Below are 25,980 nucleotides of genomic sequence, written 5' to 3'. Positions count from 1 at the left end.
GTGTAACCTTGAGCAAGTTACTTAACCCCATTGCTTTAAAAAAAAAAAAAAGATTGTCCAAGAACTAAAAGTCAGATGGAGGGGAAAAAGAAAGCAACTGTCAGAACTAATTATTTGGTTCAAAATATCCCTGTTTTGGGAAAAATGCCGAAGACAGGCTCATCGTGGGCATATTACACTGCAGTCTTTGGAAAAGGACAGGTTTCTTTGTACTTGCAACTCTGGCACACAAATTAGGCGCCTAATAAGCACTCGACAAAAGTTGGGGGCAGGGCTCGTGGGAGATCGGAGGCCTGGCATGCAGCAGCGCTCGTCTTGATCTCTCAGACGCCTAAGGCTAAGGAGGATGGCAGAGGAGGTCCCCTATCCTTCCCTGATCCTGTCACCTCCCCTGGAAGAATTAAAGAAATGGGGAGAGACAGCAGGGAGGGCAGGTAGCCTTCCTGAAGACGCGAGCCAGGACCGTGCAGGGTCCCTTTCGCGCTCGGCTTGCCAGGGCCTTGGAGACCTGGGTACCAGAAGGTTGCCATGGTTTCGCCAGGCGCGAGCACGCGTGCGCAGCTCCGCCCCGCTCCCGGCCTCTCGCGCGCTCGAGCCGATTCTTTTCTTCCGTCCCACGTTGTAGGGGGAATTCCAATTTCCGCTTCCGGTCGCGACGCGGGCTAGAGGTTGGTCAGTCCCCTGGGAAGCGGGTTGAACTGCTGTGTTCCTGGGTGGGAAAAGATAGGGAGGACGAAGGGGGCCCCGAGAAACCCTCCCTCTCCCCTTACAGAAGCAGACCAGGTCCGGGGCGGAGGCGGGTTACTGGAGCTAAAAGCAGTGGCCGCTACCGAAAGTGCGTCTCGGAGGCGGCGGGGGGGGGGGGGGGGGAGGGGATTCCGTCACCATGGAAACCCATCACTTCTCCTTTCCCCAGTCCCCCCATTACTAAGCTCGGCCGATTTCTCCGTCTTGCTAGAGACCTCATGTCCCAAGCGTTTCCCAGCATGTGTGGACCCTCACGTGCCCCATCCCAGCCCTCGGGCACCCATTTTTAGGACGTTTTTCGGTCCTCATTTGTAAGCATATCCTGTGATTATGCCTCCAATTCCCCCAAAGGCCTGATAAACGCTGACTGGATTTTATTTCCATTTCTGCAGCTGGCAGTCGTCTCTCCACCGCCCCCGCCCCACACACCCACCCTTCAGCTGCTTTAGTTGAAAACTCCTTTCTTTACAAGGACAACTTTGTCCCAAGATCATGGCAAATCACCTGAAGTTCATTGCCAGGACTGTGATGGTGCAGGAAGGGAATGTGGACGGTGCATACAGGACCCTGAACAGGTAACCGCAGGGAGATCACTAGCTGCCTTCCAGGTCATCGGAAAAGTGTGTAGTGTGTAGGCAGTAGGGTTCTTTTCTTTGTCTCTAACAGGTTTCTGGATAATTTGTAAACCTGTAGTACCCTTGGTCCTAAAATGGGTGAGGGAAGAAGTTTGTCTAGAGTTCAACTCAACTGTGAATCATGTTTATTGGTTATAAGTGCAGCCCAGCTATATGTGATATAAGTCAAACATGCTGTTCCTGTCCTCCTGGATCTTACTGTAACTGGAGAATTAAGACATAACGGCATAAAACAGTTTGAGAATATGAATGACATGTCCTGTCTTAGTGGATATTCTGCCTGACTTGGAGTCAGTAAGACCCCTTTCCAATCTGTCCTCTGATGCTTCCTTGCTATGTTACCGTGGGCAAGTAGCTTAACCTCTCTCAGACTCAAGCATACAAATCTTATCCCTTAGACATAAGTGATCTGCTCTAGTGCAAGGAGTACCTATTGGCAAGATGGTATATGCACTTCAACAATTAAAACAACATATATACTTTGTAATTCTTAAACACTACATAAAGGAATATTATTAAGCACCTAGATGCTTAGGCATACAAAAACAAAATTAGACCTGAAGAAAGGTAACTTTCTGCTGGGGAGGACATAGCATGTAAACAAATAAGAAAATAAAAGTAATTTGAAAGTAGAGATCGTGAATATCTGGGGAGAATCAGGAGAGGCCTCTTGTAGAAGATCCCATCTGAACTGCTTTGAAGAAAGGGATTCTGAGAAGAGATGAGGGGAGGGAATGTCTTCATCCACTGCGCCACCTAGCTGCCCCAATACTAGTTTCTAAGTATATGATATCCCTTATGTTAAGGGAGTGATTAACAAAAGGTGAAGTTGGTCATGAAGAGGGTTTTTTGGTTCTGTTCTTTAAAGATGATAAATCTTGATGTAGGTCTGGAAGTAAGTGAGAATGGTGTATTAGATAAGATTTGACTTCAATTCAGGCAAGACCTGGATTCAAATACTACCCAGACACTTCGTAGTTGTGTGACCAAAGACAAGTCACTTCATTTAAGAGCTTCAGTTTCCTAATATATAAAATGAAGACAAAGTGAGGAAAGCAATTTGCAGACCTTAAAGTGGTATAAAAATATTAATTGTCATTAATAAAGGACATGGGCAGACATTTGAGGTTGGAGTAAAGAGACAACAGATCCATGTACAGAGGTCGGAATAAAATGGGAGGTGGTAAAGTTAGATTAATAAGTGAAGCTTTGTTAGTATTGAGAAATAAAATTGGATAAGTATGGGAGCAGTTGATGGAAAGTCTTAAATGAGAGATATAATGATTATAATTGCTTATGTTTATATGGTGTTTTATGACTAAGGTATTTTGGAAAACTTCTGCTATATGGATCATAAAATCTTAAATTTTGGAGCTGGAATAGACTTTAATTAATTAAATTAATTTAATTAAGTTATCTAAGTGACATTATATCTATTTTATATGAAGCAACTGAACCTTAGATTAAGTGATGCCCAAGACCAGGGATAGGGAACCTGCAGCCTCAAGGCCACATGTGGCCCTCTAGGTCCTCAAGTGTGGCTCTTTGAATCCAAACTTTGAGGGTTCCTCATATCTGCCCAAAACCATGAAGCTGGTGACTGAGGAGGAGCAGAGAGTGGAGTAGAAGCCAGGTCTCTTGCCTTCTAGTGAAATGCTTTTCATAATTCTGATTAAAACTACTTTCTTGTCTCAAATAAAAAAGCATTCAGTAGTAATTACATAATTATAGAATATTAGAGCTAGAAAAAAAAGTATTAAAGATCATCTCATTCAGCTTCCTTTTACAGATGAAGAAAAATGAGGAAAACAGAGGACTAAAGTGATTTGCCCATAGCTAGTAAGTGGCAGAGCTAGAGCTTGAATTCAGATCTTCTGGCTCTCAGGTCCTTAAAACCATACTATACTTATTCCCCAGATCTCTAGTTAAGAATCTTTATATGATAGTATTTAAATATTAGAGCGTTTCTTGGACTCTCCCTCTCAGCAACGGAGACTTGTAGTTGGAAGAGCGTTTTTGGCTTTCCTCCTTGCCCCCAATGAGGGATGGTGGTGAGAGGGAGAGGAATATAGGGATAGGGTTGTTGTGTCCTCCTCTTCCTCCCCAGAAAGAGGGTCAATAACTTTTTTTTTTAATTCAAAAAAGAGAAAAGCAGGACCAGAAGGAATCACAGTTTTGAAAGTTACATGTTGAATTTTTATTTTTAAAGAAAAACAAGCTATACGTCACAGATTTTTAATTTCATGTACAATTCTCTTTTTCTACTATGCATATGGAAATACTCATTTGGTGTTAAGTTCAAAATTGAAAAAAAAAATAGGAAGTTAGAGCTGGAGAAGCAGGTAGTGCCAGGTTGGAGGGTCGCAATAAGAGAAATGTGACATTGGAAAGAAAAACGAGGGTGGCATTGACAAAAATGCTATCAGAGGCTGTGAAAAGAGGAAAAGATTAATTTATGTTTTCATGAGTCAATTGAGGATTCTGGTTAAATCTTTGAACACACTTTACAAATTTATTTCTATCCCCTGCCATGTTTCTAGTGACATTTTTGTTGAAGGGAGGCTTATTTATAGCAAATGGTTGGTCAGATGCCCTGCTGCCTCACTCCCTTTTGCTCCTACCTGGGGCTTATCTAAAAGGTGGGATTCACTGATTTATTTAACTTGGGAGAAATGAAGTTTTTCTTTTCCTCTGAGCTTTGAAAAATGAACTCATCAAGGTTAAGGGTTTGGGAGAAATGGCATTAGAGTTACATGGAACTGTTAGTAAACATGTATTAAGTGCCTACTGTGTGCCAGGCACTGGGCTAAGCACTGAGGAGACAGAAAAGAGTTCAGAGAAAGTCCTTGACCTCAAGGAGCTTACAATCTAATGGGGGAGACAGCTAGTAAACAAATATATACAAACAAGGTATATGCAGAATAAATAGGAAATAATTAGACTAAGGGAGCCACTGGAATTAAGAATGATGAGGAAAGCCCTTCCGTAAAGATGAGGTTTTAGTTGGGACTTAAGAAGGCAGTGAAGTCAGTAGTCAGAACTGAGGAGGGAGAGCATTCCAGGCATGAGGGGCAACCAGAGAAAATGTATCAGTGGAGGGGTGGGGTGACTTGTGTCACTGGATTGAAGAGCATGTATTTGTGAGAAAGGTTTAAGAAGACTTGAAAAGTAGGAGCGGGACTGGCTAGGTTTTGAGTGACAAATAGAGGATTTGATATTTTATCCTGGAGGTAATAGGAAACCACAAGAGTTTACTGAGTAGGAGAGTGATGTAGAACTGTGCTTTAGGAAAATCATTGGGAGCTGAATAGATGTTAGATTGGAATGGGGAGAAGCTTGAGGCAGGCTGACTCCCCAGTAGATTGCTGCAGTAGTACAAGTGGAAAGTGATTTGAGGGCCTGCACTAGAGAGGAGGCAGGGTTAGAGGAGAGAAGGGGGCATTGCAAAGGTGAAATTGACAGGTGAGAGATGTTGCAAAAGTGAAATCACCTGGCCTTGGCAACAGCCAAGGAAATGGAGAATGCCTTCTACTTGTGAGCCTGAGGGAATGGGAAGTTGGTCTTGCCCTCTACAGTAACAGGGAAATAAGAAGTGTGGGAGGATTTAAGAGGAAGGATAACGAGTATAGTTTTGGACATGGTGACACCTACTGGACATCATCCAGGACATCTCGTTTGAGATGTCTGAAAGGCAGTTAGAGATGTAAGGTTGGAGGTCAGCAGAGAGGTTGTGCTTTATAAGCTCTTAGATACACTGAATTATAAGAGTGACTTCATCTCATCACTTAACTGAATTCAATGACCCTGTAGCATTGACACTGCTTACTACCCTCTCCTGGGTTTTCATGATGGCTGTTCTCTCTTGAGTTTTGTTCTGCTCCTTCTTAATCAGCTTTGCCGAATGAATAACATCCATATCCTACTCCATAACTTTTGTTGTCTCCCACTCCCTACAGCTAGGTGGTGCATTGGATAGAGTGCCAGCCCTGGAATCTGGAGGACCTGAGTTCAAATGTGGCCTCAGACACTTACAAGCTGTGTGACTCTGGGCAAATCACTATTTGCCTCAGTTTCCTCATCTGTCAAATGAACTGGAGAAGGAAATGGCAACCTACTCCAGTATCTTTGCCAAGAAAACCCCAGATGGGATCATGGAGAGTCAGATACAACTGAAAAACAACAAAAACCAAATTCCCTATTGCTTCCAGGAGAGGTAGATTCCAGGTTCTTTTGTGGACTTTCTTTTCTATACTTTTCTCTGTAACTTTCTCATCTCCTATGAGTTCAGTTATCATTCCTACACAGATGACTCCAGATCAATATAACTAGCTATGGCCTCTTTCTTGAGCTCCAGTCCTGCCTCACCAACTGCTTTTTGGTCATTTGACCTAAGAGTCACATAGGCATCTCAAATTCAACATGTTTAAAACAGAACTCATCCTTCTCAAACCCACCCAGTTCCAAATTTCCTTATTTCTGTTGAGGGTACTGCCATATTTCTGTTCACCTAAGTTTGAAAGCTATCATCTTGATTCCTGCCTCACTTAATCACTAAGCCTTGATGCCACCTCCCCAACACTTCTTGGCCCTGTCCCCTTCTCTGTATTCTTAGAGCCCACCACTCGTGTTCTGGACCTCACCTCTTCCTTCTATATTTGCAGTAACCTTCCAATTGACCTCCCTGTCTCAGAGATTCACTCCACTTCAGTCTGTCATTCACACACACAGAGACCAAAGTAATATTCCTAAAGCACAGGTGTGACATGGTCACTCCCTTTAATTAGCTCTAGTGGCTTCTTATTGCCTCTAGATAAAATACAGATTCTTTTCTTTGGCATTTTAAGCCCATCACAACCTAACTCTTGCCTACCTTTCCAGGCTTATTATGTGTTATTCCCCTTTACAAAATCTTTAGTCCGGCTAGTTCTGCCACCTAACGATGAAATAATAGGGAAGAGCCAAGAACTATTAACCCACCTCCTCATTAGAATGTCCACCAATCAGGATTGCCTTACATTTGCTGTGTTTGAGTGTGTATGCACGCCCCTGCACCAACACCCACCCACCTGACCATATTATGCCAGGCCTTTCTGTCCTCCACCATCTCCTAAACTCTTAAGTTCATGTTCATTGTTTCCATGACACTATCCATTTCTTTCTGTCATCCCCTTCTCCTTTTGCCTTCAATCTTTCCCAACAAAAGGGTTTTTTTCTAATGAGTCCCCATCTTCTCATTATGTGGCCCAATTATTTAAACTTCAGCTTCAGTATTGACTTTCTAGTGAACAGCCTGAATTAATTTCTTTAAGTACTGAATGGTTTGATTTTCCTTTTGTGAGCGCAAGCAAGGTGAGATTTTTGTTGTTTTTCTTTTGGAGTTTAGTTTCCCAGGCTCATGCTAAATTGTAAACATCTGAAGGATCAGTCTTCTTTGAACCCTGGTAATTCACAGCTGTGCTGAGCCACTTGGGCTCTGGTGCCTTCTGGCTTTGAGCCTATTAGTCAAAAGTGTATATATTCTGAGGTGAGATATTGCCTTGGGGGCTTGCTTAGGGGAGGGCCGCTTTGCCTGAACAAGTGTTAGTAGCAGAGAGGAGACCTCTCATAGATTAAAAGTGAACCTGTGCTAGCAGCCCTATTGGCAGGATCTGTGCAGATTAAAGGAAAGTATGGGGTTTAGTGACTCTGGGATAGTTGTCTGTTATTTCCCAGTTATTGTATTATTTTACTGTGTCCAGAGCCCAGACTGGAGTGATCCCTCCCCATGTAAGGAGGACAAGCTGCCCCAGAATTGGGGTGCTGCAGATCGGAGACAGAAGTTACGAGCAGGGGCCTCTGGAGTCTGGATTCAGGCAGAAGCAGGGAGAGTTTGGAGTTGAGCAACCGCTTCCTCAGTGAGGACAGACATGGAGCAGGAGCAGAGAGCTGCCTGCCTTGGGACATGGAGCAGGAGCTAGGAGTGGTCAGCCCACAGACCTGCAGGAGGAAGAGCTACAGGGCTCAGGACTTGGCCCCAGGCCAAGATGGAGGCTTTGCAGCAAGGCAGAAGCAGTGAATGTGCTTTTCTGCCAGGTCCCCCTGGGATGGTTTGGGACCCATGGAGGGAGTTGTCCATGACGGGAGAAGGGAAGTGCTGGGGACCCACCCTGTTGGCTTTGTTGCCCAGCCACCCCTCAGGACTTGGAACGGGGGGGGGGGGGCTGGTGCAGTGTTAAGACTTGGACTCTTGGGTTCATTAGAGCATGTGTGCACCTGAGCGTACCAGGAGGGAGCCTGCAATGGCAGCATGGGGAGGACACATCCGTAAGAGGACTTTACTTGGAGACACTGTTTGGATTGAGGGGATTGTAAACTACTGTGACCTAGGGGTGGAGTATGTCATATTCTCTGCTACCCCTGGGGATGTGCTGTGTTAAGGCGGGACCCTGGTCTGGGATCCCCTGATTGTATAAACAAGGGTTTGGGGACAATATTTTATATACTGAATGATATGTTTTGTTTAAGGCCATGTGGCCACCCTGGTAATGAGTTATGTTATAGATTGTGAATGCTTTAGTTTCTTGGCTCAGTGGTTAGTTCTGAATAAATAGAGTGCTCATTATACCTTGTGATTAGATCCTTAAAATTATTCACAGAAGCAGCCCTCAAGTGTGCTGTGTTGATTAGAGTTACACCTTGCTGTCCAAGGGATTCTCAAAAGTCTTCTCCAGTACCACAATTCAAAAGTGTCAGTTTTGCAGCGCTCAGCTTTCCTTCTAGTCCAACTCTCATAGCCATACATTGTTACTGGAAAAACCATAGATTTGATGATTCGGACCTTTGTCAGCAAGGTGATATCTTTGCTTTTTAATATGCTGTGCAGATTTGCCATAGCTTTCCTTCCAAGGAGCAAGCATCTTTTAATTTCATGGCTGCAGTTGCCATCTGAAGTGATTTTTGAGCTCAAGAATATAAAATCTGACACTGCTTCCATTTCTTCTCCCTCTATTTGTCAGGAATCGAGTTGCTAAGATCTTAATTTATTGATGCTAATCTTCAAGCCAGCACCTCTTACACTCTCATCAAGAGGCTTCTTAATTACTTTTCACTTCCTGCCATCCTTCACATCCTACCATATGTAGCATCATCTACACATCTAAGATTATTGATGTTTCTTTCTCTGCCAGCAACCTTAATTCTACCTTTTGACTTATCCAGCCTGGCATTTTGCATGATATACTCTATGAAGTTAAATAAGGTAATAATATACAACCATGTCTTACTCCTTTTCTCATCTTAAACCACTCAGTTGTTTCATGTTCAGTTCTAATTGTTGGTTCTTGGCCCACATGCAGGTTCCTCAGGAGACAAGTAAGCTGATCTGGTATTCCCTCAGGATTTTGTTGTGATCCACACACTCATTGAAAAAAAAAATTTTTTTTAAAAAGGAGGGAATTGATGTAATATTTTTAGGGCAAAATTGACTGTTTAGAGGCTTGTGATAAAGAAGAGGAATGATGACTCCATGGCTGAGAGCCAAGTTTATTATCAGCCTGGATGCAAGTTTTGAGCATTCATTCCTTCTTTGCATTCTCATTCTTTGGCTTCCAGTACCCTGCCCTATCCTAGTTCTTCTACGTACTTGACAACTTCCTTTTCAGTCTCTTTTGCGGGCTCATCATCCACCACTTGTTCCCTTTTAAGCATGGGTGTCTCTTGAGGCTCTGTTCTGGATTCTTTTTCATTCGAAATCTTTTCCTTGGTGATCTTCCTATCTTCTGTGGTTTCATTTATCATCTGTGCAGATGGATTCCAGATTTGTATATCCAAAACTAATCTTTCTTCTGAACTCTAAGCTTATGACTTTAAGCCTTTTAAACCTAATCCAGCTTGATGGTCCACTAGCATCTGAAACTCAAGATTTCCTAAATGGAATTTTTCCCTTTAGCTCTTTCTGTCTTCAAATTTTTCTGTTTCTGTAGCTAGTATTACCATCCTTCCATGTACCAGCTTTGTAGTAAGTGCTTAATATATATTTGTTGATTAATTGAGTCTTTCCTCTTGCTTTCCTTCATCTCCCTCTCCTATTCAGTTAGTTGCTAAATCTTATAGATTTTACCTGTTTATACCTGTCCCCTTCTTCCACTCAGCTACAAACATAATTTAGGCCCTGTTACCTCTTTCTTGGATTGTTGTAACAGTGTCCTGATTGATCTCCTTGCTTTGAACTTTATCCTGAATACCTATTCAGCTAATTTTCCTAAGGCAGAGGGCTGATTCTGTCACTTTTCTGTTGAAAAGTCTTTATTGACTCCCTATTGCTGCTAAAACCAAATATAAACAGACTGGCATTTAAAGCCCTACACAATCTGCCTCCAAGCTTACCTTTCCAACTTTTCCTCATATTTCTTTGCTTCACACACTTTAAAGTTTCAGCCAGATGGACTTTTAGATGTTTCCACAATTCAATATCCATCTCCTGCCTGTATACATTTGTTTAGGCCATCATCCCTACCTGAAACTAACCTTTCCTTCCTTCCTTCCTTCCTTCCTCCCTCCCTCCCTCCCTCCCTCCCTCCCTCCCTTCCTTCCTCCCTTCCTCCCTCCCTCCCTCTCTTTCTCTCCCTCTCCCCCTTTCTCTCTCCCTCTCCCTCCCTTTCCTTCCTTTCCTCTCCCTCACCCTCTCCTCATATCTTCCCCTTAGAACCCTTATCTTCCAAAGTTTATTAACTTATGGACCATCTCTTCTATCAAGGCTTCCCTGATTATTCCTCCAATTGTTAAAGTTTTCTCCATTCTCAGAACTTGTATATATTTGTCAAATACACATTGTATTTTCCTGGTAAATTGGAAGCTTCCTGGATACAAGTATTTTGTTTTTGTATTTGTGTCCTAAGGGCCTTGGACTTGGTAGATACTTATTAAATGTTGATTGACTAAACCCCATTCCAGAAGAACTCCAAATAGTTTTTGGTAAAACAATTTTGTTATAACTAAGATATTGTTAAGACTTTCCTGTTTGTATAACTTGGAGTGGGAGTTACTTTCGTTATGGGGAGTGATTTACTAGACAAAAGACCGGAGAAAACAGTTTGTTGTACAGGCTTATTTGCTGTGTAGAACTGTTATAATCAGATTAACTAGAAGTTGGCACTAAGTTAGCTTGTCCTCCTCATAATCCCCTCAGCAAAAAGTATTGTGTCCTTCAAAAAAAATTTTAAGGGCACTTTGTTTGAATCTTTGCTGTATCCATTACATTCTATCTTGTATCAGTCATGCTTAGGCATGTGGCAAAGTGCATAGAGCACTCGGCCTGGAGTCAGGAATACTCATCTTCTTGAGGTCAAATTCAGCCTCAGACACTTAGCAGCAGTGTGACCCTGGGTAAGTCACTTAACTGTGTTTGCCTCAATTCTTTATCTGTAAAATGAGCTAGAAATGGCACATTACCCCAGGGTCTTTGCCAAGGAAACTTAAGCGTGGTCGGGAAGAGTCTGATACGACTAAAGCATGATTGGAGAATGACTGAACAAGAACAACAATCCACTGTTCTTGGTAAATTTTTTTCCGACTGAATCTGCCTTGTCCTCAGGTGACCCTGACCTCTCGTGGCCTAAAGTTGGAGAAGTTAGAGGCTAACACTGGTGTTTTTCCATATAATCAGTAATCAGTTTACCTTGCAAAGGAACTTCCTGTTCTGTCCACTTCTGTCACTTGAGAGGAGGCATGTTCCTTGTGAAAAATTATTCATCTCCAACCCATTGTAGTGCTATTTCTATCTCTTTACTGACAGATATGTAAAAAGCATGGAGCCAAGATGGTTTGGAGGGCTCACACATTTCTTGTATTCTTAATTGTTGTCTAAGGGCCCCTCTTAAGTGAAGTATGATTATAAAGTGTTATTTAATGATGGACAGGGCAGTCCTCTTCTATTTTTTTTTCTAACCACCTTCCTGCTTCTCTCTGATCTAATTTCCATTTAATGAACATTTTTCTTTTTTTAAATTATTTTTTATGTATTTCATTAAATATTTCACAACCATTTATTAAAATTGTGTTCCAAATTCTCTCCTGCCTTTTCCATTTGAAAAGGGAAGCAATTTGATTTTGATTTTTTTACATATGAGGTCATGCAAAACAAATTTCCATATTAGCCATAACATTTGTTTTTCTGACACCTCTGCCAGCTATGGTGTTTTAAATTCAGCTTAAAATATTCACTCTGGGAGGGATGGGGAAGAAAGAGTGAGGGGTTGGCAGTGGATAGAATAACATTTGGACAATTCCTGCCACTCGGCCTAGCCTCCTATTTCTCTATCCTGGCACCTCCTACTTTATTCTAAATCTCAGGAGGCAGCAGAGAGGCCAGAGGAGCCCAAGGATATCCAGAACCCTTCAGTCTCTATAGGTGAGACAGTAACCAAATACAAAGTACTCATTTTGGAGGCAGGGAAGACTTGGGCTTGATTTTTTTTTTTTTAACTCTGACAATGATTAGTTATGTTACCATGGACAAAGCCCTCAATCTGTTTCCTTATCTGTCCAGTGGAATTACAGATACCCATGGCATTGAAGTGGTATATCACTGTCAGTTTTACTGACTACTGACAAAACAGAAGTTAGAGCAAATGGCATTTGGTGCTTTACCCCAGTTTATCTTTTATTTAGTCTCTTGTTTTAAGGGATGTCTTAGAATTGTGTTGGTCAAGACAGCTAATTTTGAGAGGATATGCCATGAGCATCAAGAAAAATTTAGGTATGGTAAGCCTTGAGTAGCTTTATTGTTTGCTCCCAGTGTTGTAGTTACTTTCCTTAGATAATCTCGAAAGCTTAGGCTAAAAGTCTGGGAGCCGTTGTCTTTAGGGCATCAAGGAGAGTGCTAAAGGAATGATTTGTTCTGGTTTTGGGGTTTTGTTTTTTTATTTTGATGGAGAAGCTATTGCAGGGATCTTGTTCTATTTTTAAGGTGGCACTCTTTAGGCACTCTTTTCGAATCTTCTTCCCCCAGCTCTATCTTGAATTGCCAAAGAGGGCTCTTAACGCCAATTTCAACCCTTTCAAGAAAAAGTGAATTATTACCTTGAAAGACCTATTAACGATTCTTTGATAAGAAAGGCGTATGTGAGCGGTTAGAATTATGGCATGTTGGGATCTCAGCATCTTTGTACATTTTAGGGGATTCCTTCTACTTTTCATATTCCTTATATGCTTGTCTTCTGAAGTACCTTTTTAGTCCTGCATCAGATTTGAAAACACCCTTTAACTTCATGTCTAATTAACAATCCATGGCCAGTTTCTTTCTTCCTTAGGTCTTTCTTATAGTTGGCACTTTAAAAATTGGTTACTTGCTCTGTGTTCTAATTACATAGGTAATTGGTGTTAGCTCAGTAACCAAAATGGTTGAGAAGGGTGAGGGACTGAGAGAAGGGCCAGGGCTAAATTCCTAGCACTTTTGGAGCACTCTGGTAACTAGACAAAGGAAATGTGTTTTTAGGGATTGTCACAAAACCTGTATGTATTATGTAACCATAGGCCCTTATTGGTCAGCTAAGCTGAAGGGGAGGAGTATGTGTGCCTGTGAGGAGTTTTTTGGAGGGGAGGGATGAGGTAGTCCAAGTTGAGTGTCCTGGCTGAGTAGCTAGCCATTAAGCAAATAAAAGGAGGGAGAACTGGGAATGTGCCCATTTGGTCCCCTTTTCCATTGGTGGCCCATTGAGTATCTTGTGCACATATTTGGCTTGATATGAGCTGGCTGTGCTGACATGTGAGCTTGTTCTCTTTCTCACTCAGGCAGCTCAGCACCTTTTACATAATCTGTTGAATTCATTAAAACTGGTGACTGGTTCTTTCAGGCGTTGGTTGCCAAGTATCTGCAGTACAAGTTCCTATCTGTTTACAGAAAAGCTCATGAGGCTAGTTCTTCAATACCTTCAGCATTTCTGGAGGCAGGCATGTCAGTAGGAGTATGGGGTATTTGCCTCCTAACCAATAATCTATATTTATCCAGAAACTTTTTTCATTATCAACCATCAGAAATAATTCAAGTGTTAGATGCTTATTGTAGAAGCTTCTTTAGAGGTCTACCTCTACTTCTATTTCTTTTCCTCAGTACTTTTTAAATATGACTACCAGGTTAATCTTTTTCCATTCTGTATTCTGATCATATTTCTATCCTTCAATAGACCTGTGATCGTTTTAATGGGTATTCCCTCTGATGAGGTGGATCATATAACCCACCCATGGTGTTTCATTATGTGAGATTCTTGTCTTTGCCCTCCAGTAAACCTTCTGTGGGGAAGCCATCCAATATGATGGGGATCATTTTCTAGTTCTACTGACATTGTGTTGCTGCTGAAATGTGTCTGCTCTCCATCGGCTATTCCATGTGACTAGCCTGATGTTTTCTTTTTTAAAAAAGATTGGGTTTCCCCATCTTGCCTGGGCAACTCATAAGTCAGGTGCCACTACTGATTGGCACAGGCATTTTGGACTCTTCTATTTCCTACCTGGTAACCCTTGTTCCCTCATCCCAGGGGCTCACTATTTTAATGCCAAATTTAGTGCAGAAACCCAAATGACATACTCCCATGCAGACAGAACTCCCAAGGTGAAGAGATCTCCCCAGCCTCAGCTTCTTTGTTAGCTAGGATCATGGGCATGTGCCACCATGCCAAGCCCCCTTTCTTTTAAGGGCCACCTTTCTCTGACATCTGTAATGTCTCTCTATTGGTAATGTGTTGCTACTTGCTCATACCTTCCATGCCTTTTCTTTGCTCTCTGGATGACCCTTATCATTATTTGGAGACTGCTATACTCCATGATCAAGAGAAATATGCCATTACCAGAAGATCAGTGGGGTTAAAAAGATGGGCCTTTGTTTCAGAAAAAAGCTTGAGGTCCATGAAAGTACTGTACAATTTCCTAATGGCAATCCAGTCTACTTGCCTATACTTTTTCTGTGCTTGGTAGAGTTCAGTGTCTGTCCAAGAGAATATGAACTGATGGACTGACTGTAGGTTAGTTGTCCATCCAGCTAAATAACATGGTCTAGAGTCTAGACATTCACCATCAACTGGGTTTTTTCAATATGGATAGTTATACCACACATTTTTGAGTGATTATGAAACTCATTTAGGAGGCTCTTCAGTATTCTCCAGTTGATGCAGTCACCACAATGTCATCAGCAAACAGCATCTAGAAGATTCATCCTTATATAATTCCTTTTCCATTTGGATCCTGTATTAGCCATCCTGCATGATATTGGCAGACACTCTTGGCAAGCATACAGCTTCCTGTTTGTGCCCTTTTTTGATATAAAAATTAGAGGGTCATAAAGCAAAGTATCTGTTGTTTTATCTTTAAAGGAGTTTTATATGATTTCAGCTTGTGCATGGGAGACACACCTTTAAGGCAAGGTTTTTCTCTACCAAATCAAATGCCTTTGTTTTTTAAAAAAAAAAATACAGACTAAGCACAGTAGGATTCTGTAGCCTATGTACCTTTCAGGCAGTTACTCTAAAGGTGTAGTTTGCTGCAGAATATTATGTGTGAAAACGTGTGTGTGTGTGTGTGTGTGTGTGTGAGACAGACAGACAGAGAGAGAGAGACAGAGAGATATCCAGCCTTGTCATTCACAAATCCAGAAATGTTAAGTGCTTTCTTATCATCTGCCAAGAAAAGGTCAGACTCTTGTATGGCAATGAAAACTTTTCTTTTCCTACCCTACCTTATCTTTATACCCTTCCAGTGAAATTGAATTACTCTGTTTCCCAGACTCTACTTTTCCATGTCATCAGGGGTGTACTGGTAAATATTTAATAACTGGCTCTCCCCCAAAAAGCAGACACAACACTGTTTAGTTTAATCTGAATTACTAACATTTCCTCTATCACTTTCTTAAGTCTAAATAAACAATAAATCAAGCCCCGATTTGGAGCATTACTGATGGCCCAGGTGTAAATACTCCCAATGAATATTTAACAATTGGCTCCATTCCCCTCTATGTCTGTGACCTAGAGGAGTGACTCTCTTCTCTTATTCTATTTCTAACCACTTTCTAAAAGCCAGTTCAGTCTTTCTTGTAATGACCTATTTCCCCATAGACTTCACACAGGGCTTTGTTTAACACCTTTAGGTTGCTAAATCTGGAAACAATCTTGGAAATGATCTTGTGCCTTTTTATTATGATGAGGAAAATGAGATCCAGAGAGTTTGTCACTTGCCCAAAGTCACACAGCAGCAAAGTTGGGATCTGAATCCATGGGTCTTGACTCCTAATCTGGTACTGCTTCTACTATACAATTTGCCTCTAGTTAAGTATAATTATGCGTTATAGTTATTTTTGTCTTATCTTTTACTAGATTTTAGGTTCCATGAAAGCAGGCACTTGTATTTCACCCAAGCTTTATATTCCCCAGCCCCCCCAATACCTAACCAATTTGTTTTATCTCTGTGAAGAATTCTTACTTGGATGGGTGCGTTGATGACATCATTGTACTCCATGTACAGCTGATGCTTAATTAATGTAAGTTGAATTGAATCAAAGGCAGTTGGTTCCTGTCAGGGAATTCCATTTGCAGATTTCATCCAGATTGTTGGAAGGACCTATTCAGTTTTTCTTTCTCTCACCCTTGCACCATGTATTCATTCATCCACTAGACTGTTCCTTACAGTCTTATGATCCAGTGAGATAAATCTAAAGCATTTGCAGACCTTAAAGTAATACATAAATCTGTGTGTTGGAGGATAGATTCCTTCAGTTTCTCTCTTACATTCTTCTGTTATTCTCTCTCATATTTCTCTTCCTACCTGTTCACTGATAGGGTCTCTGGAGTCACAGAATTTCAGAGCTGAAGGGGACTTTAGAGATCTGTTACTTCATAATCTCTTCTAATTACTTTACACTCCTGTCTCTATCTGAACTTAAAAAACACTGGTCCCCCAGTGGAGTATTTGAGGACTCTGAATGATGGTAGACCCCATCTCTGAGAAACACAACTCTAGAATCACCCTTACCCCCAAGACACAATTTATGCCATGCTGAGGTATGAATAGTATGATTATCACCATGATGCCAGCATCTTTCTGGGTTCTGATTAATGTGCATATGCCCTAATTAAAGATCCTGCTGTAGAGAGGAGAGCATCATAATACAGTGGAAAAACTCCTAGCTCCAGAGGCTGAACTTGGGTTCGGGTGCTGCCTTTGATGTGTGACTTCTGGCAAGGCATTGAACCTTCCTGAGCCTCCTCACCTTTAAAATGAATGGATTGTATTGGATGGTCTGAGGTTTCTTCCAGCTTTAGATCTGTTGTCCTGGGGTCCCTGGTCCCATTGGAATGGGATTGTGATTCTCAAGACAATCAAAAAAGTGAAGAGATATCTATTAGATAGGACCTTTTTAGAAAGGAGTGTCAGTTTCCTGAGCTAATGGCTCTGAGACTGTTTGAGGTCTGAAAATGAGCAAATGGGAATTTATGGAATCCCTTATAAACTGGGGGGGGTTTTCTCCCTAATCCAGGTTAATTTCTTTCCCACTATCTCAGAAGTTTGAAGTGCCCCACTTTTACACAGCTCTATTCAAAAATGATTCTCCAAATTACAAATTGTATCTTATAATTAAGCAGCAGGAGCCTGAGTGGGGCAGGAGAAACTAGGTAGTGGGTAGAATCCAGGTAAAGTTTCACATATACATTTACCTTTGTAATTTACCTAGTAGAATTTTCATCTGGTTTCTGTGCATTCAAGTAACTACTTTCCAGAGCTTTATGATGTTGACATGGTATCGCATCAATGAATAGGACTTCCCACTGAGGAGAATTGGCTGGGGGTTTGTGTGCTTCAGCTGCTTTGTCCAACCTAATTCCCACCCCATCTTCTCATTGTAAAACCATGTTTTAGGTCCCAAATCCTCAATCCTTATTTAGATACAGTGAAGTGGTAGGGTAAGCTAGGAATTGGGTAGGCAAGCCAACTCAGTTATAGAGAGCAACAGAAGAATGGTGCTTTCACTGCTCCAGAACACCAGCTGAGGAAGGGTTGAGGGAGATATTCATATATGAATAATAGGGCCAGTGCCTTCAGGGGGAAGCTTCCTAGGAATTACAGAAAGTTATTGGCTGGCCTGACTTTTCATAAGAGTCACAATTGTTTCTTTTTTCACCTTGCTCAGTGAGAAGGGAAAGGTGGGAGATAGATCATAGGCTCAAGGAAAGAAGAGATTTTCCCCAGATTACCTTGCTAAGAGCTAGGGGGTACACAGGACAGAAATCACCCCTAATCCTATTTATATCATTGCCTGGTGGTAGGACAGGCTTTGGTAACTATTTCTTTGCAGAGCCCAGGGATAATTTGACCATAGTTCTGAGAGCAGGGACATTATTCTCCCCTTCCTTTGCATTTCTCCACAGGTTGCAGTACTGAGTTTTACACATTGCTGGGGGGTGTTAGGAGGTGTCTAAGGCATCTAACCAATTTGTTTTGTCTCTGTGAAGAATTCTTACTGTGGATGGGCTCATTGATGACATCAAGCGGCGGAGATACTATGAGAAGCCATGTCGCCGACGACAGAGAGAGAGCTATGAGACTTGTCGACGCATCTACAACATGGAAATGGCACGAAAAATTAACTTCTTGATGCGCAAGAATCGGTTGGATCCATGGCAAGGCTGCTGAAGCCAGCAGGGATAAAGAGACCCAGTGTGAAAACTCCCTAGTAGTCAATAGCTATATTTCTATAGGTTTCTTCTAAGAACCTAACAATTGGGGATTTGCTTCCCTCTTTTTCTAGCCCTGGTTTCTCTTGCCATCTTTTCAATCCCGATATATTCAGATATATATGTACATGCATGGATGCATACCAGATATTCACACACACTTAACCCCCTGCCAGTGAATGATATCATTAAATGTTCCTCCTTGCCACCATGTCTCCTTGATGAATGGAAAACACCACAGGACTGTGTCTTTGCCATTCTGAAGAAACTTGGTGGGGGCAGAGACTTCAGAATTGAATGAGTTGAATATAACACTTTTATTCCTTGACCCCTGATAGTTCCCAGTAAGGAAAACTAAGGACTACAGATAAGAAAAGCTCCCTAGTATTGTTTGAAAAATCATCTCTTTTCTTTTAATAATTTCCTAAATCGAAGAAGGGTAAGATTCATGTAATTGTAATAAATTCTACTTCTGAAGTACCCAACCAAACTGTTGTGCTGAAATCTTTCCCCATGGGAACTCCTGGAAAACAATCCATTTTAATTTTCATTCCTGTTTTCTCTATTTTGTTCTGGAATGGGGGGGAGGGGGGAGGACATGGGGCTGGGCAGGGCATCAGCAAAACCAGGCAGGAGACTGAGATGGGATTGTGATAATAGGCATAAAGATGAATGGGGAGCAGCTGAAATATGGAAAAGATGACAAGATAGAGCACACATGGGACAGACGTGACTCGAGGAAACAAAGTGGAGTTTTCCACCCCACCCCCGTGTTCTCTTCCCCCAGCAGGGACTCTTAGGTATGTGATACTGACAGCTTGTGGCATCAGGCCACTGTGGGGAAAGCCAGCTGCCTTGCTTCCTCTCCTGCTGTCTGTTTGCTCTGGCCATGGTCCCCAGTTAGCTGTGTTGCTGATATTAGGCGAGTAGGCGCCAACCCCTGCAGGGGGTGGTGGGGAAGGCCAAGGTGGGCAGCCTACTCTGCTCTTTCACACAGGCTATAGCCTGCTAAAGCCTTCTGTAGCTCCAAGGTTTTCAAAAAGGAAATAAACAGAGTACAGACTGCCAAGCTTCCTTCCTTGACAGTTTGCTGATGTTCAGATATCTCCCTCTGGTGGTAAGGAAGGATGGCTTTGGGTCACTTCTAGCCCTACTTGTTTATCTTCTTTTTTAACCTTTTCCCTAAGGATTCCCATTTATAGTAACATGCTTACTGATTAATTAAGCTGGGGCTATAATAAAATAGGATGTTAACTCATGTGGTCCTTGCCCTCTTGAGCTTCTTGCCCTTCCATTAATGTCAACGTTAAGAGTATTTGAGAGATACTGGAGAAATAAAAGGTATCCTTAGCTCCTAGAAGTTGATTATCTAGCTGAGAAGACTATATACATGTGAAACAATTTGTTTTTTTAAAAAATCACAAATTTTATGTACAGTTAGTCATTCTTAATGTCAGTTTTTTCTGGAAATATATTTTGTGGGTGTTTTCCCTTTGTCTCCTGTGTCAGAACAAGATTTAGCAGTAAGAATAGATAAAAGCAAGAAATTAGCTATACAAAAATTCAGAGAGGACATATTCCACACACATTAAGTATCAACTTTTAGCAGAATAACCTTGTGAAAGGTGAGAAGAAATACAAAGCTGGGCTACCTTCATCCTTGAACTTGCAATATAAGGGGGATGAATAAGATACAAATTCAGATAAATAGGAAACAAAGTATTTCCTAAGTATCAAAGTGCTATCTGAAGGCCACAGCAAAGAAGAAATTCAATGCAGTTGATAGAGAAATTTAGGAGATGGTTAAATTTAGCACCAAGCTTTATAGACATTTAACATGTCTAAAATAGAAGTGATTTCACTTTCCCCTCTTCAAAGTCCATCCTCCCTCAGGAGGCAAAATGAGCTTTTTAAAACATGGATGTGACTGTCAAGAAGCATTTATTGAACATTTTTGTAGGCCTGGAAGGCACTGCAGTGAATGCTGGGAATATAAATACAAGCATAGCGATAGTCCCTGTCTTCAAGGAGCTTACATTCTAATGGAGGAAGACAACATCACAAAGAAGGTGGTGGAAGGGACCCCGCAGTGTCACGGTAGATACAGTTCAGAGAGAAATGAAGACCAATCTGGCCTGGATCCTTTATTTTAAATAGCCATTTTGAAAGAACTGACCCATAGAAGGGGGGCAGAGTGTGCTTCCAGTGTGAGAAAAGCAGGTGGAATGAAGTTTGAGGACAAGGAAGCTGCTGTGGCATGATGAAGAAAGTCCAGGCTGAAGAAGACAAAGGATGGCCTGAGCTCTTTCCATTCACCTAACTGCTGCTAGGATAAAATAGAAGCTTCACAATCTGGTAGGCATGCTATATTCTGGTTCTAATAAATCTTTCAAGACTTATTTCACTTTAGTCCACTTTTGTAATTCTCATTCTAGCCAAACTTAACTGATCGGTGTTCCTGAATCCCACTTGCCATCTCCCACCTCTGTTCTCTTGCCCAGGCACCTTCATCTCCCACCTCCAGGCCTGACTGCATTTCTTCCTCACCTGAACTTTCTAGAATCCTTAGCATCTATTACAGTGCTTTGTACATAGTATACACTTATAAACACTTCTGCATTAAGAAAATTCAAACAAAATAAAAGAGAAATGTGGGAACATTTTATGATCTGATATGGAATGATACAAGGAGAACCAGAAGATGAATATGCACTGAATAACAACATAAGAAAAGATGATACTAAAACGTAGTTGAGTGGTGAGTGACTGAAAGCAATCATGGTCTCAGAGAAGTTAATGAAACAATCTTTCTTCCTTTCTGAAGAGACAGGGCTACCATGACATGGTTCTATACTTTGTCAGGGAGTGAATATATCTGGTACTCTACTCTTTTTAATAAGGACGGGCATTTCTATGACTGTAATATAAAAAGAAAAAGTATCAGGAAAACTCATTTTTAAAAGTGAGTAAAAAAAATGAAAGTAAATGTTGAATGAATGAGTGTTCTTGGCTGCTAAACCTGTATCCTCCAGACTTCCTGTTAAGGGCATCACCAACCTCTAAGTCATCCAGGGATCAACTCTTCCCTCTCCTTGTCCCCAACCCCATGCAACGAGGCCAAGTCTTATTAATTCTTTTTTGCTTTTTTTTTTTTGGAAGTGCAATTGGGGTTAAGTGACTTGCCCAACGTCACACGGCAAGTAAATGTTTAAGTGTCTGAGGCCACATTTGAACTCAGGTCCTCCTGACTCCAGGGCTGGTGCTCTATTCACTTCACCACCTAGCTGCCCCAAGTCTTATTAATTCTTATCACCATATCTCTTGTATCGTCCCCCTTCTCTTCACTCACATAGGTCTACCAACCCTTAGTCCCCCATCTCATCTGTGGTTAATAGCCTCCTGATTGATCTCCATTTCCAATCTTTTCCATCTCTAATCCATGCTCCACACAGCTGCCAAAATAATCGTGTTAAAAGGCACAGCATAACAATAGCATTTATATAGCCTTTTAAGGTTTGTAAAGTGCTATAGGCATAGGTTAACTCATTTGATTCTCAACGCTGTGAGGGAGGTGCTATTATCATTTTACAGGTTAAGAAACTGAGGCTCAGAGAGATTAAATGATTTGACCAGGATCCCACAAGTATCTAAGGCAAATTCAAACACAGGTCTTTCAGACTCCAAGTCCAGCACTCTTAACCACTTTAAATAACCAGCCTTCATTTGCTGAAGATACAACAGGAAAGGATGTCAGGTCATCTAATCCAAAATCCTTCATTTTAGAAACTAAATAAACCCAGAGAAGGTATTTAAGCCTGTAGTCACACAGGTAATTATAGTTGAAGAATCAGAATTTTTTCCCCCAGTTTATTAAATTATTTATTTTTAGTTTGCAACATGCACTTCTAAAATTTTTAAATTTTCTCCCCCTCCCTCCCCCAGATGGCTTGCAATCTGATATAGGCTCTACAAATACATTCCTATTAAACACATTTTCACATTAGTCATGTTGCATAGAAGAATTATAATGAATGAATGGGAAAAACCATGAGAACGAAAAACCAAACAAAAAAGAAAATAAGTCTGCTTCACCCTGCATTCTGACTCCATAGTTCTGATGAGGTATGGGCTCTGGGAACCCCTTCTAGCTCTCCTTGAGTCCTTGAGGTACAGGCTCTGGGAACCCCCCCCCCTTGAACTCTGATTAAATCATCTCATTTGATGAGGTATTTGCATGAAGCAATAAGCTTTACATGGTGGGCCCAAACCTGTTTGGCATTTCTGTTACTAGACTTCCCACCCTTGAGCTTATCAAAATATCAATCCACCCTCTAACTGGCCTAGCTCACCATTGTCTGTAGTCTCCAGGTAGCCCCAGCAACTTCCCACCCTTAATCACTCATTGACCTCATTAACTCCTCCTGAAGACCCTCCCCAAACTCCTCCTCTAGACCACCCCTAGGTTCCTCCCCAGCCTTCTGTATATAAGACCCCATCTTGTCTCCATGTTTGTGAGAGCACAATAGAATGACCTAGCACAGACTTACTGTGTCCAGTACAAACAAACTTTTAACAAACTTTACTTTTATTTGGCTGAGAGAATTCATTCAGCAGGACCCAGCGTGTTGGTATTTTGGGGTCTCCAGAGCAACCCTAACCCTCTTTATGGGTAACCTCTTCATTTTTTTCTCTAGATGTTGTAGCAGCAAGCACCCCAAGCGTCCTCAGGGTTTGCTGCCCATACAGGTTCTTGGATCTGCTTTGATAAAGGAAAGCAACTCAAAATGGGTTAACAAGCTTACTTTAATCAGTCAGACACATATCGTTTACCTTGTTCAGGAGAAAAAGGTCAGCACCCCGAATTTCAAAGTATACAGGCAGAATTATCAAGACAGAAACAGATCAAGTAGACAGATTTCAAACTGTCCAACCATTACATCCATACCCAGTCAACATCTGGGTTTCCACATCTGGGTTTTTCAAAGGGGGGGGGGCCTGGACAACGGCTTCCCAGAATACAGATCAAATCACAGAACGCTTCTCAAAGTGAGCCCCCAAAACAAAGCTACACATCAGGGCTTATATAGCCTTCTCCTGGCTCAGAGAATGTAACAACCTTATTGACTCACTGGCCAATCAAGAAGTATCTACTGAAAAACAAGCCTCCTACCCCAGGCTTTAGGTGCACTTTAGCCTAGGGGCAGGGAAGATCTTCCAAATATGCATTCCCATTACAGATGTGTCTGGCATTTTCCATCATGTGTTCTTTGGAATTGTTTTAGGTCCTTAAATTGCTGAGGGCTAAGTAAGTCTATCAAAATCTCATTCATTGTGGCTGTTACTGTGTACAATGTTCTCATTCTGTTCCCCTCTGTCAGCATCAGTTCATATAAGTCTTTTTAGGTTTCTCTGAAGCCTGCCTGTTCATCATTTCTTATAGCACGATAGTATTTCATTACATTCATCTACCATAGCTTGTTTAGCCATTCCCCAATTGATGGGCATCCCTCAATTTCCAGTTCTTGGACACCACAAAAAGAGCTGCTCTAAGTATTTTTGTACATCTGGGTCCTGAAGAACCAGAATTTGAATCTATATCCTTTGACAAAAAATCCAGTGTGATGATTAAAAAGGTTCAAGAGACATTTCTGGGTAATTTAATCATTTTACTAATAAGACTAGCAGGTTATTAATAAAAGTGTGGTCATTTGGCCATCTCTCTTAGACCAAAGACAAACATGTTGGCAGGCTCACAGTTTATATAGCCTTTAAAGAGTGGGTGTTCAATGAGGGGCTGAACCATTCACTCATTTATACCAGACCACTCCCAGCCTTGGACTATCTAGACCTTCACTTCTTAAACTATGGGGTCCCAACCCACAGTTTAAGAAGTGCTGAAGGGGTCAAGAGTAGAAAAAGTTTAAGAAGCCCTGACCGAAGTGAATAGAGCACCAGCCCTGGAGTCAGGAGGACCTCAGTTCAAATATGACCTCAGACACTTAACACACACACACACACACACACACACACACACACACACACAAACTAGCTGTGTGACCTCGGGCAAGTCACTTAACCCCAATTGCCCTACCTTCTCCCCTCCAAAAACAAAAACAAAAACAAAAAAAAGCCCTAATCTAGATAAAAGGATCTGTCTCCATCCAAGCTCAAGTAGAACACAATGGGCTTCCCCATCTTCCTAGTAGAACTGGATGGTGTCAGACCAAGACTGAGGAGAGTTAATTCAATCTTATTATCAGTAACTCTTTCAAGAGACTTGAACTTTTTAAAATCAGGAATTTGGAAGAAGGGCAAAACTCTAAATCTCCCTGAGATATTGGTGATTAATAGTCATTTCTCTCACCAGCTCTCTCCACTGCATCCTATTTCCTCCTGGATAAAATAGAAATGACCCTACCTGACATTTCAAGTCCTCCCCAATTTGGCTCCAATTTATCTTTGGATCTCATACTACCCTTCACACTCAAGTTCTAGCCAAAATGAAATAACACAGCAGTTGCCCCACTTAGCATTCTATTTCCTACCTTTCTACCCAAAGTATCTATGTGTTTGGACTTCATTCTCCTCACTCCACTTCTGAATCTTTATTTCACTCCGGTGTCACCATGTTCTGAAGTAGAAAAGACACAAGGTTTCAGACTGTCAAGTCTGTCTGACACTCTGTAACCTATAGCAAGTCATCTTGTTTCCATAATTGAAATATGGGTGGGTTGGACTGATGACCTCTAGATGGTTCCTTTCTACGCTAATTTTCCACGTACATGATCTGTTCACTCCACCATCCTCTGTGAAGATTCTTTAAGTTGTATGAGATTTAGATTGCTGATGAATATTTAAGTTTTAGTTAAGCACTAGAACTAATATCTATAGATCAGATTTGGATTTACTTGTATAGGCCTCAGTAGTAGAGTTTGTAAGAGTTTAGGTTCCCTAATTTTTTTTAAATTTGTTTTATTTTATTTTTGGAGGGTAGGTAAATTGGAGTTAAGTGACTTGCCCAAGGTCACCTGGCTAGTAAGTGTTAAGTGTCTGAGGCTGGATTTGAACTCAGGTACTCCTGACTCCAGGGCTGGTGCTCTATTCACTTCACCACCTAGCTCCCCAAGGTTCCTTAATTTTAAGAGCTACAAACTAGTCTTGGCTCATGAGGGAGATAAGGAGGATGGATGGAAGATGATTCAATCTGGTCAGATGTTTTGCCTAATACTGGGTCTCTTAGGTACTGAATGGTATATGGCATGGGACTTCTCAGAGGATGTTGTTCAACTCTGTATTTTTCCTGTTGCTATAGATTCTGGAAACCCCGTCTTGCAAGTCAGTGTGATTAAGCAAAATGTACAGCCTACCCTTTGCCTTTCTTATAGACCAACCACAGTCCTAGTTTACTTTTCATCACTGCACTATTTTTGGTACCCTATATACTGCTACCTTTTCATTTGTATAAAAAGCTGTTCTGATTGTCATAAGTGTCTCTGGCTACTGACAGGCCATTGCCCTACTTTTATTGGCAACTGTTAACCTTGCTAATAAACTGATAATGCTCAGAACCTTGTGCCTCAGTTTCTCTTTATTGCAGATTTTTATCAAGATTGTTGCTAGTACTTCATCTCTTTTTAAATCACTTCAAATTTAATTATCTTTTTATGTGTATCCTGATATAAAATAATCTAAGTCCTCTGAGGGCAGGCACTTTTTGTATTCCTAGCATCATTCAGAATAGGTAAATAACACAGATGGAAATTACTGCTTTACTCTCTAATGGCTAGGACTCTTGTGCCTTTTAAAATAACTGTGGCAATGTTTAAAAAATGTGATAACATCTTACACATCTGTAGAATAACTTTACAAAAATAAAATCAGTAAATGCTGAGTCCTTATATACA

At 41.4% G+C, this 25,980-nt stretch overlaps 1 protein-coding gene across 2 annotated transcripts; it reads left to right on the top strand.

Annotated features, from left to right (window-relative positions):
- Positions 1-541: 541 nt before the first annotated feature.
- MRPS21 (mitochondrial ribosomal protein S21) lies at positions 542-18,566 on the top strand. 2 transcript variants are annotated; one of them, XM_069090103.1, is made up of 3 exons: positions 542-668; positions 1,140-1,322; positions 17,855-18,566. In XM_069090103.1, the coding sequence occupies exons 2-3, from the start codon at positions 1,240-1,242 to the stop codon at positions 18,033-18,035; spliced, it is 264 nt and encodes an 87-aa protein (XP_068946204.1). In that variant the 5' UTR covers positions 542-668; positions 1,140-1,239; the 3' UTR covers positions 18,036-18,566. The 2 variants fall into 2 exon arrangements, with proteins under 2 accessions (XP_068946204.1, XP_068946205.1); XM_069090104.1 differs by lacking the exon at positions 542-668 and adding an exon at positions 678-835.
- The last annotated feature ends 7,414 nt before the right edge of the window (positions 18,567-25,980 follow it).

Source organism: Petaurus breviceps, unplaced genomic scaffold (assembly GCF_028583685.1).
Source record: "Petaurus breviceps papuanus isolate PSGF00001 unplaced genomic scaffold, PetGlider_PUasm1.0 186, whole genome shotgun sequence".
Classification (NCBI taxonomy): domain Eukaryota; kingdom Metazoa; phylum Chordata; class Mammalia; order Diprotodontia; family Petauridae; genus Petaurus; species Petaurus breviceps.
This window is presented reverse-complemented; position numbering and strand designations above follow the sequence as displayed.

What these genes read in the sequence shown, in the direction of transcription:
- MRPS21 (XM_069090103.1), top strand. Translation starts at nt 1,240, where the DNA reads ATGGCAAATCACCTGAAGTTCATTGCCAGGACTGTGATGGTGCAGGAA. An exon ending in GCATACAGGACCCTGAACAG is followed by an intron (nt 1,323 to 17,854) that starts GTAACCGCAGGG and finishes GTCTCTGTGAAG; the next exon opens with AATTCTTACTGTGGATGGGC.